We start from the raw sequence: 14,937 nt of genomic DNA on the forward strand, positions 1-14,937 counted from the left end.
CTGCTAAGCCATCTCTCCAGCCCCAAGGTGTTTTTTATTTTCTTTTTAAACTTCTTATTGACAACTTCCATGAGTATAGACAATATGTCATAATCACAGGCCTCCCAATGCCCCTCTGTTCCCTTCCAAATCTCCACTCCACTCTATCCTTTCTTCTTTCCAGCTAGTCTCTCTTCCATGTTGATGTCATTTTTTTTTTGCCTCTCTTCTTAATATGCAGGTCCTGTGCAGGTAGTGCCAGCCGCTTGTGAAAATTTTTACAGAGTTGGATGGCAAAGGCAGTTCTTACTTTTAAGCAAGTGATTGCTCCTAGACCCTTTGTTCCTTTGAAAGAAGTAGCTACCAGAACAATTTCAGTGGGCTGGGGGCAGGGGGGAGGTGGTGGCTCAGTGGATCAATCATTTGCCATGGAAGCACGCGGACCAGAGTTTGGAGCCCTGGCACCTATGTTAATGTTGGATGGGCCTGGCAGCCTGCCTGTAATCTCGTGCTTGGGAGGAAGGGACAGGCCGACACCCCCGCCACTTCCGCAGCAAGCTGGCTGAGGAGCCTGGCTGGATCAGGGAGCTCCGGGCTCCAGTGACAGACCCTGCCCTGCCTCAGTAAATAAAGAGGAGAGTGATTGAGAAAGACGGCCAATGTCAAGCTCTGGCTTCCACATGCACACACATGCATGCACACATGTGTGCCCACAAGTATACATACACACACACATACCAACACACATACACACACACACACACACACACGCACACATGAAGAAGAAACAAAAACAATTTCAAGGGCTGGAGAGATGGCTTAGTGGTTAAGCACGTGCCTGTGAAGCCTAAGGACGGTTCGAGGCTCGATTCCCCAGGACTCACGTTAGCCAGATGCACAAGGGGGTGCACGCGTCTGGAGTTTGTTTGCAGTGGCTGGAGGCCCTGGCGCACCCATTCTGTCTCCTTCTCTCTCTCTCTGCCTGTCTTTCTCAAATAAGTAGATAAAAATAAACAAAAAAAAATATATATATATATAACAATTTCAAGGGAAAACAGGGATTTGAGCTGGGAAGTGTTGAGGGCTGGACAAGACAAAGCAACCTGTGAAATCTAATTCTTTCCCAGATGCTTTAGGGGACAGAGAGGTTTCCCCTCCTCCCCGCCCCCCCCACATACACAAAGTTCCTTGCCAAAGCGAGCTTTGTCAGACAACACTCAGCCTTGGAGCAGGAGGCACACAGCTCAAAGTGATTTGCTGCATTCGGAGCCTCGGCATCACAAAGGTTAGAGAGACGGGTGGAAAGGGCAGGAGAACGCGTGTCCCACTCTGCTCCGCAGAACTTACTTCAGACTTTATTGTGCTTAGTGCAGCTGTTATAAAAACAAGAGGTTGAAGAGCAAGTCAGGGCTGGCCAAACTATGTCCCTGTATTTTCCTCTTCCCTTCCCCCAACTCTTCTGCTTGGCCAGACTGTGCCCAAACCTGCCACGGGGGGAGCAAGTGCCATGGCTGGGGTGGGTTCCCAGGCAGCAAGAGCTGAGAGCTTTTAATTTTTTAATATTTTTTCCCTTATGGCTCAGCCCTGCCTGGCTCCAAATCAAAAATATAGAGAAGACCAGGGCAGCTTTCCAAAGGGCCGTTGCATAATGCGACCCCGGCAGGAATGGCCTTTTGTGGGTGAGGCAGGATGATCTGTCGGGGTCCATCTGCAGTGGACTCGTTAGGACTGCTTGGGTGCATGTGTTGTAACTATTCTGCTCTCTGCCTGTAACTCCAGACTCCGCCTTGGAGAATTCCCAGAGCCTTCCCCTTTGACAAGCAGACAGGCAAATTCAATGCTAGATGCCTGATGGGGGAGGTGATGGGGGCTGACATGGTATGGAGCCCAGATATAGAGTTTAGAGGACTCAGAATTCAGCATTCTGAGTCTGTTAATGTCTCTTTATATAAATTAAATCCAGACATGATATTTATTTATTATTATCATTTTTGGGTTTGTTTTTGTTTTTTTCAAGGTAGGGTCTCATTCTAGTCCAGGCTGACTTGGAATTCACTAAGTAGTCTCAGGGTGGCCTCGAACTCACAGTGATCCTCCTACCTCTGCCTCCCAAGTACTGAGATTAAAGACATGTGCCCCCATGCCCAGCTTCAGACTCCATTTGAATAACAACCTGTCTCATGAGAACTTAACTCCCAGAGACCAGCATTAATCCCTTCTTAGGGCTAGCTCCCCGGTGATTTCATTACTGCCAACTAGGTGCCACTTCTCAAAAGTTCCATGCCATCTGCTGAAACCGCTACACTGGGCCCTAAGCTTGTGGTCCATGAATCTCTGGGGCACATGCTACATCCAGACTCTAGCAGGATGCAAGAACCGTGCCCAAGCATGGCAGGGCGACTTTAGGACCTTGTCAGAGATCTGTAGAGTGAGGAGAGATGGGATGGGAAAGGAGAGTTTCAGAGCTCCCTTTGTCAGCGTGGGCTCCATCACTCCTTCCACCAGGAGCTGTGAAGCCCCACATCTGTCCCACTTATTGTCCCCAACAGCAGCCTTTCTCTTGCTCCAGTAGCTCAGGGGGAGGGGGAGAGGCTTGGTGGATTGCTGTATTGGTGTTCAGGTGGTGGGTGGAGGACCTACTTTGGCGCATTAGGAAGGAACTCTTCTGTGTCCTTTCAGCTTGGTGACAACGTTAAGAATCTACCTTCCAGATACAAATTTTTCTCATCTCACTACCTATGTCCCTATGAATCAGAAGAGGAGAACAATACATTTTCTTATGTCCAAGGATGTTGAAACTCTTATAACCCACAACTCTCATCCGGTAGACCAGAATGGTAGAGACCAGTGGAGGTAGTGTTGTGGAAGGTGATGATGTGTGCTCTGATGATCTGTGTTCACTCATGGTCATCCTGGGCATGTTGCCTTTCTCAGAGATCCTCAGAGAGGATCAAGAAGAGATGAGGAGAGACAAATTTTCTCTTTTGCCTTTGGAAATAAAGGGAGTTTTGGTTTCTTCTTTCCCTCTGTGAAGTGCTACTCAGAGGCCCAGCATGGCAGGAAGTGGTAAGGAGGTGGGACAAATGTGTGTGTGTGTGTGTGTGTGTGTGTGTGTGTGTGTGTGTGTACATGTGATGTGTGTGTTTTGTCTCCCATTCTCCATACCCTCCTCCCACCTAACACAAACCCCCATGTTACATGGCTTCAGAAGACTATTTACGGTATTGTAGGGATTCATAAAAGTTCATAATAATTTTGTGAGTGTGCTTTGTGACTTCTGGCATCTCTCCTTGTGAGACTGGCTCAGATAAAGATCTCTTTTTCCATTTATAGGCTGGTTATGATGGTGAGAGTATTGGAAATTGCCCATTTTCTCAGCGTCTCTTTATGATTCTCTGGCTAAAGGGTGTTATATTTAACGTCACGACGGTGGACCTGAAGAGGTAAGATGAGGCTTTGGCAATACTGGAATAATTGAACCTAATTCCCATTCACACACACAGACACACACACACAGACACACACTCCTGAGGCCCATGGGCAGGATCATGGCATGTCCATACTTGGTCAGAAGCCTCAAGTGTGGGCCAAGCAGTATGGTTTTAGGGCATAGGGGTTGCAGACAGGAGGAAAGAGAGTTGGGTGCCATTGGGAGCCTGCTTTTTCTGTTAGGAGTCAACTGTGTGCCTCCCTGAAGCCTTGCTGAACACCATTTCTGGATGATAACACTAACGAGTTAACTTTTCTACCTCCACATCCAGAAAAGGGGGTATTAGGGTTGAATCCCCCAGCATTTGTTAATGTACACCTTCCCTTTCATCATCTATAGCCACCTTGTCAACCTACATCCCATTTTGAAATTCTAGAAGGTTCTATGTCTGTAACTGGGGAGGATACTATTAATCTTCTGACATGAATCCAGCCCCCCCCCCCCACAAGGGCTGTCTGTGAACACTGCTGTTTCACTCCATTCTAGGAAGCCTGCAGACCTGCAGAACCTGGCTCCTGGGACGAACCCTCCTTTTATGACTTTTGATGGTGAAGTCAAAACAGATGTGAATAAGATTGAGGAGTTCTTAGAGGAGAAGTTAGCTCCCCCAAGGTAGGCCTCCTAAAACCAGTGCTCACCACTAGGTGGGTACTTTTCCTCCTTGAAAGCAGTACACAAGCTCTGGGATGTGCGTGTTTGCATCTCTGTGGTGTGGCGCTTCCTTCCTTTGTCATACAGCATGCCGCAGGAAACACAGAGCCAGGTTAGCCAACTTGAGTTGAGGTTGGCTGGGCTTCCATGCTCTGCACCCACATCCTGGCAACTAGGGTGGGATGGAAGGAAGTGGGGAGGAGGTGTCAGTGGCAAGTGGGATGGTTATTTCTCAGGTTTGCTGCGGAAGATGAGGTGCATGTTGGGGTGAAGCATTGCAGATTTTTGTGCCTTCAAGCCCAGCACCTTCACTGGACTAGGGAGGGAATTAAGATCAGCAAGGACAGGTCAGCCTTGGTGTCCCAGGACTATGTCATCAATGGGACAGAATCTCTGGGTCCAATAGTTATCCTAAGTCATGTAGTTACTCAAACTTGAATACTGATAGATTAAGAAAACAGTTCAGCTGGGTATGGTGGTGCACACCTTTAATCCCAGCACTTGGGAGGCAGAGATAGAAGGATCACTGTGAGTTTGAGGCCACACTGAGACTACCTAGTGAATTCCAGGTCAGCCTGGGCTAAGGCGAGACCCTACCTTGAAAAATAGACAAAAACAAAAAAACATACAGTTCAGATCAGCATTCCACTTTTATATTTACTCAGAGAAAGACATTTTCCTAACACCACTACTGCTTTTCTATGATCCTCCAATTTTGAACTTCTCAAGGTACCCTAAACTGGGGACACAACACCCTGAATCTAACTCAGCAGGAAATGATGTGTTTGCCAAGTTCTCAGCATTTATTAAGAATACCAAGAAGGATGCCAATGACAGTGAGTACCTCTCCTCTTCCTGTTTGCCTCTTCGTGGTCTTTCACTAGATGTTCCTAAGATTCTGGGCAAGGCAGGAGAACACCTCAGTTGGTAAAGGGTTCACCTTGCAAGTGTGAGGACTCGAGGTGGATCCCCAGAACCCATGTGAACATAAAGCCGGCTTTGGTGGTTCAAATTTGTGAACCAATGCTGGGGAGGCTGAGACGGGAGGATTCTGGGACTCATTGGCCAGCAAGTCTGCCCTACTTGGAAAGATCCAAGTTCATCAAAGACCCTGTCTCAAAAAAAAAAAAAATAAAAAAATAAAAAAAAAATATATATATATATGCATGATTGTCCTTTGGCCTCCACATGCATTCACACATACTCAAACATGCATATACACATGCATGAATAAAATAATAAATAAATCAGTTAATTAGACAAAGAGATCGTGGACCTTCAGACTCACTTCACAGAGGGTAGAGATGAAAGTCTGGCAATGAGGAAAATACTTCTCACTTGGACTTTCCAGAGATGCGTCCTTCTAGAGCATGGGAAACCAGAAAATGACTCAGGTATTTCCACTGCTTGGGAGTCACTTAAATGATACTTGCTGGTGTCTACCTCATCATAGCTTTTCACATTTTTTTTTTTGAACATGGATGTGTTATAGGAAAAATAAGAAGCTGTGTAGACAGCACAAGGAGGAGTGAGCCCTTATTCAAATATTTTTAAATACACATCCCTATTTCTAAACTTTCGTCTTGTTTGTATATGTGGTGTGTGTGTGTGTGTGCATGTGCACACATGCATGTGTGTGCATATGCCAGAGGTTGATATCAGGTATATTCCTCAGTTGTCCTCCACATTCTTCTTTTTTTTTAATTGTTGTTGTTTATTTGCTTTTTGAGGTAGGGTCTCACTCTAGCCCAAGCTGACCTGGAATTCACTATGTAATCTCAGGGTGGCCTCAAGCTCACAGTGATCCTCCTACCTCTGCCTCCCAAGTTCTGGGATTAAAGGAGTGCACCACCATGCCCGGCCTTATCTTTTTCTTTGGCACACGGCCTTTCACTAAGCCTACAGCTTACTGCTCTGTCTATACTAGCTAGCCAGCAAGCCCCAGAAATGCCCTGTCTCTGCCTCCCCAGCACCATGGTTACAGATGTGTGTCACCACGTCTGGCATTTATATGGGTGCTGAGGATCCTAACTCAAGTCTTCATGCTTGTGTGGCAAGCACTTTACCCATTGAGCCATATGCCCAGTGCCCCATCCACACCCTTTTGTCCTTATACCCGTCTCTGTCTGGCCACATCTCTAAGAGGAAGTGTGTCAGGCTTTCCCCTTCACAAGCCTATCCTAGTAATTCCTTACCTGTTTTCTGTTTCAGTTCATGAAAAGAACCTGTTACGGGCCCTGAAGAAGTTGGACAGTTACTTGAATAGCCCTCTGCCAGATGAAATAGATGCCTACAGTACCGAAGATGTCACTGTTTCTGGAAGGAAGTTTCTGGATGGGAATGAGCTGACACTGGCCGACTGTAACCTCTTACCGAAGCTCCACATTATTAAGGTTTGTCTTTCCTCATGACACCCGTACTGAATGTATGAAATTATTATTTGTTTTGACTTGTATTTGTGCCAGACATTCAAACAACCTGAAATGCAAACTCTTGTATTAAAAACTAGCATGTTTCTGTTCAAGGCAGCCAAGCCCCAAATTTTAGCAACATGGAATGATGGGCTTCAAATGTTCCCATGAAATGTCTGTGAACTTGGCCCCTGTCCCTCAGCCCTTACTTCCCTTCTTAGTCTAAAGAAAAGATATATGAAGATAGCTTGAGGTATCCTTTACATTTGACACTTGTGGCACAAACAAAGCTTTCATTGGGGCTGATAGAGAGTTTTGCCAACTCTTAGTACTGATTCTCAGCAGCTACAAACAGCTGCCAATTCTGTGACCTGCTCCTGTTGGTATCTTGTCTTCCCAGATAGTTGAATCCAATAGGAGTCAATGGTCCTGTATTTCTGGAGGTTAAAGACTTCCTAAACCAGTGGTTCTCCAATATTAGAAACCATAACAGTTGTTGGGAGAGAGCTTTTTGGAAATTTAAGTTCCCCAACCCATCACCTGATCTTGTAACTCAGAACCAGTGGCAGCTCCAAGGCCTCCCAGGCAGATGGCCACCCACTTGGACTCTCGGGGTGCTGTCTACACCTCTGTCACTTGTGGATGCTATGTCAATGCCATCACTGATACATCAGTGGCCCTGGAAGCCTCAGCTGTCTCAAGAAGAAGTTTAAGCCTTGCCCCGGGGTATCCTGGCTATTAATTTCCTACTAGATCTAGAGCTAGTATAAGAGTTGGATGAACCGGGCGTGGTGGCAACCACCTTTACTCCCAGCACTCGGGAGGCAGAGATAGGAGGATCGCTGTGAGTTCAAGGCCACCCTGAGATTACATAGTGAATTCCAGGTCAGCCTAGAGTGAACCCCTACCTCGAAAAAACAACAACAACAACAACAAAGAGTAGAATGGGAGACACAGGAAGTACAATCCAATGGTCATATGTTCTAATAACACATGTCACTGGCCTTCAGAAATTACTCACCATGCTCACATAGTCCCCGGTCTGTGTCCCATGGGCTCCCTGCCACTCCTGGTTTCTCCATGTTCTTACCCTGCCTTTTTCTCTTCTTGCCCAGCTTTCTCTTGCCTTCCCTCCCCCACCCCATCCATTTTCCTCCCGGTTTTAAGGATCTACACTTACTTATTTATTTATTTGACAAAGAAAGAGAAAGAGAGAATGGGCGCACCAGGGCCTCCAGCCAATGCAAACAAACTCCAGATACATGCGCCACCTTGTGCATCTGGCTTATGTGGATCCTGGGGAATGGAACCTGGGTCCTTCGGCTTTGCACGCAAATGCCTTAACTGCTAAGCCGTCCCTCCAGCCCCAGGATCCGCATTTCAGATAAGAGTGACTGTCATCTTGTTGATAGCTTTCCAAAGGCTCGGCCAGCCACAATCTGAAGAGTTTCTCAACTCCTTAAAACTTAGAACCTGCTGAATTCAGAAGTCATCTTTCCACGACACATGTATAATCAGTGTGTATGACTTTTTCCCTTTCATTGACTGCATTTAGTTTCTCACATGACTAACACAGCATTATAGAGGCACATGCAGGTCAAGGGATGTTTTCTGTTGTTGCTGCTGTTGCTGGGACCAAATGCCTGAGAAGACTGACTTAATGGAAGAAAGGTTTGTTTTGGGTCATGCTTTCAAAGGTCGCGTCCATGATCTGCTGTCTGCACTGCTGTTAGGCCCATGGTGGACGTCACAGCAGGAGGCCATGACAGAGGAAAGCTGTTTCCAGAAGCCAGGAGAGCAAGAGGAAGGATGTGGGAATGAGATGCACTCTTCAAAGGCATGTTCTCAGTGACCTACTTCCTCCAACCAGGCTCCACCTCCTAATAGCCCACTGCGCTGCCAGCTAGTCAATGGATGATGAATCGGTCAAGGCGGTTAGCACCCCTAGGATCCAATCACCTCCTCATAGCACACCAGCTGGGGAATCAAGCCTTTATCACAAGAGTATTTGGGGGGAACACCTTCCTATCCAAACCACAATAAATAACGAGAGAAATGTCTCAACCACCCAGCAGTAACTGGTACTTGTTCTGCTCATATTTAAAAAAAAAATACGACTACTTTACATCACAGTGGAAGGCGTTAGCCTCAGAGTGCAATAATAACCTCACAGTCTATGGCTATATCAGAGACCTAGCAGCAGACTCTTCTGGGCCATTTAGCACTCAAGATACCAAATAGTAAAGAGCTTCCAGGATGGAGTACTTCAGAGAGGAAATGAAAATCTGTCTAAGGGAATTATTGTAAGAAAGATGAGAAAGTGCAGCAATATATAATTTATTCCTCTTCCTGAACCCTAGCAAAAAATGCTATTAAAAATAGAGTATCGGTTTCATTTTATATATCAACAAAAGGAAGATGGATCACCAACTTGAAGACCAGGTAATCTCATCCAGTGCAAGAGGCTGCGGATCAGTGTGTGATTTCCCATACCATTAGGAAAGTTCAGAGTTCTCACAAAGTAAATATAGGCATCTCAAAATATCTAAACCTCTTTGCCTGAGGGCTGGGACACACGGTGGTCTGGAGGGAAAGCAGGATGTCACTTTAGGGAACACCTTTGAGTTGAGATCTCTGGGAAGGCATTGTGGAAGCAGGGCCATAGAGGGCTGTCATCTTTGTAGTTTGTACCCAGCCCCTCATCCACAGGTGCAGCTTGGAGGGGAGGAGAAGGGAAGTAGGAGGAGATAAGGGAGCTGGCATCCTCCTGCTCAGTGCCTACTGAGCAGAGAAGAGGAATGGGCCTCTCACCCACCAAGAGAAAAACTACATATTGTCTGAGCTCCATTTTAGGCCATTCGTGACTTGCCGTGTAATCTATGAGCCGTAGAGTAGAGGGTGCCCTCATTCTAACCCTAATATTACCCCTAGCCCTAACCTTAGCTCTAATGTGTCCCCGGGGAAGAGTAGAGAACAGTATTTGTGAGTGGAGACCCAAGCAAAAATATCCAATTTGCTGGGCCAACTGCCCTGTCTCACACCCTTGTTCTTTTATACTGTATTAAAGTAAGTGGTAGTTCCATATGTCTGCCTCATTCAATCATGACTTATACCAAGGAGGAACCCGAGTGGACTCCTGTTCAGCTGGAGATGATGAAAACAGGGAAGGAAGCCAAAAGAGCAGGGGAAGGAGCAACGAGAAATAGAAATGTGATGAAAATTTCTCCCAGTAAGTTAAAGAATGTTCTAGACTTTTCTACAACCAAAGTAATGAAAAAGAATGCAGATTTTTTTTTTTTTTCAGGAAAAAGCTCAAAGACAAGACATAGATGTCAAAAATACAATAACATAAAAGGGAATGGAAATCATGGTAGCAGAGCTTTAAAAAGAGTAAAGAACAAATAGTTGCAGAAATAAAAATGCTATAGAAGTAGCAAAAAAGCAGAAACAGGATACTGTAGAAATTTGCTAGGTATTTGGGGCTAGTCTATAAATAAATCATCCAAAACCAAATGGAGAACAAAAGAGATGAAGGCATCATAGCGATTCCAGATGGACATACCCAGGGACAGGAGATCAGGGAAGGAAGAAAGGAGGAAGAGGAGGAGGTTCAAGTGGAATGTTATCACAACTAAAGGATATCCTGGACCTTTGTTTCAACTAAAGAATAGCCTGGGAGCCACCTTTAATCCCAGCACTCAAAAGGTAGAGGTAGGAGGATCACTGTGAGTTCAAGGCCAGCGTGAGACTACATAGTGAATTCCAGGTCAGCCTGGGCTAGACCAAGACTCTACATTGAAAAGTAAGACAAGACAAAACAACAGCAACAAAAGAATAGCCTGAATTTATATGTATGCATGTAGGTATTTATTTATTATATTTGCAGTGTTTTGGGTCAAATTACTCTATTTTTGAACTAAATCCATAGCACCACCCCCACTTCTTGAGACAGGGGCACTATATAGCTCAGCTGGCATGGATTTTGCCATGTTGCCCAGAGTGGCCTCAATCTCACTGTTCTCCTGCCTCTGCTCAAGTCCTGGAACTACAAGACTGTATCTCCATACGTGGCTGATTTGTTTTGTAATCTTTTATTTGTGTGTGTGTGTGCGCCGTGTGCGCACCCTGTGAGCATGTATGCAGCGGCCAGAGTAGGATTTCTGGTGTCCTTGTCTATTGCTCTTCAACTTTATTTCCTTGAGATGTACCTTCTCACTGAACCCGAAAGTGAGCCCTAGTGATTCTCCTGTCCCTGCCCCCTCAGCACTGGGGTTAGAGCATGCATGGCCACACCCAGCTTTTCAACATGGATTCTGGGCATTGAACTCACACCCTTATGCTTGTCCAGCAATCACTCTCACCTGATGAGTCATCGGCTCAGCCCTGCTTTACTATTCCCTTGATACTGATACTGCCGATCCATCCTAGGGCCGAAGCCCAGGGCTTTGTGCATGCTGACAAGCATGACGCACCCCTGGCTCTGGAACTCTGCCTTCGATGGCATACCATGTTTAAGAAAACAGTGCCCCAGAACAGTCAGCTCAGTAGGAGATGTGTGCTACTCCACTGGACTTCAAGATTAAAAAAAAAAAAAAAAAAAGAAACTCTCTGGCTATTGTATTAACCCTCTTTCTAGTGGCTATAGCAAAATACCGAGTCTAAAATACGAGATAAAGTTTATTGAGCTCACAGTTTGGGGGACAGAGGGGCATGCAGTCATTGATTGCACTCTGGTGAGGACCTCATGGTATCCCCATGTGTGAGCACGTGGAGGAGTGATTGTGTGACTGGAAGCCAGAGAACAGAGGAGCCAGGATTTTTTTTTTTTAAATTTTTATTTATTTATTTGAGAGTGACAAACACAGAGAGAAAGACAGATAGAGGGAGAGAGAGAGAATGGGCGCGCCAGGGCTTCCAGCCTCTGCAAACGAACTCCAGACGTGTGCGCCCCCTTGTGCATCTGGCTAACGTGGGACCTGGGGAACCGAGCCTCGAACCGGGGTCCTTAGGCTTCACAGGCAAGCGCTTAACCGCTAAGCCATCTCTTCAGCCTGGATCCGGGATTTTATAATAGCCTTCTCCACCAGATTAGCCAAGGTCCCATGAGAACCACCTCAGTCTCTTCTGAGGCCATCGCCCCGTGGTCTCCTCTAGTGGGCCCTGCTGCTTTCTTAAAGGTCACAACCGTCCCACATGACCCACTGAGGCCCAAGCTTCCAACACACGACCACTGCGGGGATGTAGCCAAGCCCAAGCAATAACCAGCTCCAGCAGCTGCCCAGCAATAATAACCATGAACAAAAGCCATAGTAAGTAACAAATGGCACGGGTAGTAAGAACCACCGACCCAAGAAAGAAATCCGTACTGTCCTCACATGTCTTCATGACATTCAAAGCCAGAAAGGAGTGGTGTGACGTCTAGAGAATTATAGGAATGGCTGTATGATGTGTCATGAGGAACAATTTTATATTGCAGCAAATTGGTATGCACCTAGGCTCCTCGTCTCAGTGAAATAAGCACTCCCGAGCAATGAGACTGCCACATGATGAAATCTGAAAATGATAAAGTAAGAATCTAGAAACAGATAAGGGGTGTGGCAGTAAAAGGCCACCTCATAAACAAAGACCTGGTTAACCTAAAACTGGCACAGAGACCAGAGCGCAGGGACACGGACAGCAAGCAGTCAGAGCACAGTAAACCTGGAGATGTCACCATCCCTGAGAGAGGGTCAGGGAGAAAAGATGGGACCACATGTCTTCAGAGATCCCCTCGCTCGCCATCATCAGGAGTCAAGGCTGGTAAGCCGGAAAGTAAAGAAGTTCCATTATGCAAGCAAGCACCCACAGAGTTAAACCCTAAGTCTTTTTTTTTTAAATTTTTATTTATTTATTTATTTGAGAGTGTCAGACACAGAGAGAAAGACAGGTAGAGGGAGAGAGAGAGAATGGGCGCGCCAGGGCTTCCAGCCTCTGCAAACGAACTCCAGACGCGTGCACCCCCTTGTGCATCTGGCTAACGTGGGACCTGGGGAACCGAGCCTCGAACCGGGGTCCTTAGGCTGCACAGGCAAGCGCTTAACCGCTAAACCATCTCTCCAGCCCAAACCCTAAGTCTTTTAAGTTAGTGGATGGGAGAACGCACACACAGATGCATGTGCACACGCACACACACACACACACACACACAGATTGAGAAAGACAAGAAACAAAGTGAGTAGTAAATTCAGAAATTCTAATATAACAGCAAGATTCAGGACCGGGGAGATGGCTCAGTGAACAAGAGCACTTATTGCATAAGCATGAAGACCTGAGTTCAATCCCGCCCCCCAATGTGAGAAGCTGGGAGTGGTCACACTTACCTGTAACCCCAATGCTGAGGTGGGTGGAGACAGCAGAATCACTGGGGCTCTCTGGTCAGTCTGACAAAAAAAATTGCCAGTTCCAGGTTCACAGAGAGATCCTGTCTCAAAGAAATACAACTTAGGAGTGAAAGAGGAGGCCACCCAACAGTCTCCTCTGGCCTCTGCACCTATTGTGCATGGCAAGTGCCCATCTGTACATGCACACGTGAATTTGCTATATATACCACACACCCTATACACACAAGAAAAATATTTTTAAAAGCAGGATTCCATTTATTTATTTATTTTTTTAAATATTTTTTTAAATTTATTTATTTCTTTGAGAGAGACAGACACAGAGAGAAAGACAGATAGAGGGAGAGAGAGAGAATGGGTGCACCAGGGCTTCCAGCCACTGCAAACGAACTCCAGACGTGTGCGCCCCCTTGTGCATCTGGCTAACGTGGGACCTGGGGAACCGAGCCTCAAACTGGGGTCCTTAGGCTTCACAGGCAAGCGCTTAACCGCTACGCCATCTCTCCAGCCCCATTTATTTATTTTTTTTTAAAGGCACTTAAAGGGGCTGGAAAGATGGCTTGGCAGTTAAGCGCTTGCCTGTGAAGCCTAAGGACCCCGGTTTGAGGCTCGATTCCCCAGGACCCACATAAGCCAGATGCACAAGGTGGCATATATATCTGTATTTCTTTTGCAGTGGCTGGAGGCCCTGGCATGCCCATTTTCTCTCTCTCTCTCTCTCTTGCCCCCTCTTTCTCACTGTCGCTCTCAAATAAATCAATAAAAATAAACAAAATATATTTTTTTAGCCAGGTGTGGTGGCACATGCCTTTAATCCCAGCACTGGGGAGGCAGAGGTAGGAGGATTGCCGTGAGTTTGAGGCTACCCTGAGACTCCATAGTGAATCCCAGGTCAGCCTGGGTTAGAGTGAGACCCTACCTCTAAAAACCAAATATATGTGTGTGTGTGTGTGTGTATTTTAAAGGCACTTAAAAAGTCACTCAGGCCTGGTGGTGTAGGCCTGTCATCTCAACTACACCGAAGGCTGAGGCAGGATTACAAACTTAAGACCTGCCTGGATCACTCAGTGAGTTCTGGTGGATGTGGGCAATTGAGCGAGATCCTGCCTCAAAATCCAAAGTAAGAAGACTGGAGATGCAGAGCTCAGTGGAGAAGTGCTTGTGTGGCATGTTCAAGGCTCTGGCTTCATATATATAAAAAAGGACAAAATAAGCCAGACAAATTTCGATGACAGACAGACAGACTTCTCAGCGTCGGCATCCCTGAGTTTGCATTCAGGTGGAGGTTGTCGCGCTGCCCTGAAGGCTCTCTGAAAGTCATTTCATCCCCACTTGCTGCCTCACTGTGCCGGTGGCTGCTGGTCTTCAAAATGTCAGAAATGAGTCCTGAAAATTCAATCTGGGTCCCATGCTTACTTCATTTGGATGTCCCAGGAACATGGGGTGGCAGGTGACGTGGTAGGACTGACCATCACGGCTCTGGATATCGCCGGCACTGATTGAGTTTTCTTTCCCTTCCCCAAAGTCACAAGCCAGTGTCCAAACCTCCCCCCACCACTACCTCACAATCGACCCCATTTGGCATCAGGAGCTTTGCAAATGCAACTGGGCAAGGTGGAGGCATACCGGAGTAGGCTGGACCATGCTCCAGTATGGCTGACCAGCATCCTTGCAAAAAGTGCAGTGTGGGGCTGGAGAGATGACTTAGTGGTAAAGCACATGCCTGTGAAGCCTAAGGATCCCCGTTCAAGGCTTGATTCCCCAGGACCCACGTTAGCCTGATGCACAAGGGGGCGCACATGTCTGGAGTTCGTCTGCAGTGCCTGGAGGTCCTGGCACACCCATTCTCTCTCTCTCTCTCTCTGCCTCTTTCTTTCTCTGTTGCTTTCAAATAAATAAATAAAAATAAACAAAAACATATATATTAAAAAAGTGCAGTGTGGGCTAGAGGAATGTCTTAGCAGTTAAGGCATATGCTCGCAAAGCTAAAGGATACAGGTTTGATTTTCCAGAACCCACGTAAGCCAGA

At 46.4% G+C, this 14,937-nt stretch overlaps 1 protein-coding gene across 1 annotated transcript in view; it reads left to right on the forward strand.

The window, feature by feature from the left end:
• Positions 1-14,937, forward strand: part of Clic6 (chloride intracellular channel 6) — a 48,474-nt gene that overhangs the window by 31,767 nt on the left and 1,770 nt on the right. The window contains exons 2-5 of the mRNA XM_004654583.3: positions 3,313-3,422; positions 3,956-4,081; positions 4,850-4,956; positions 6,332-6,513. Coding sequence (XP_004654640.2) covers positions 3,313-3,422; positions 3,956-4,081; positions 4,850-4,956; positions 6,332-6,513 — 525 coding nt within the window. The remainder of the gene's footprint in view (positions 1-3,312; positions 3,423-3,955; positions 4,082-4,849; positions 4,957-6,331; positions 6,514-14,937) is intronic.

The sequence above is a fragment of the Jaculus jaculus genome, chromosome 5, assembly GCF_020740685.1.
Source record: "Jaculus jaculus isolate mJacJac1 chromosome 5, mJacJac1.mat.Y.cur, whole genome shotgun sequence".
Taxonomy (NCBI): Eukaryota; Metazoa; Chordata; class Mammalia; order Rodentia; family Dipodidae; genus Jaculus; species Jaculus jaculus.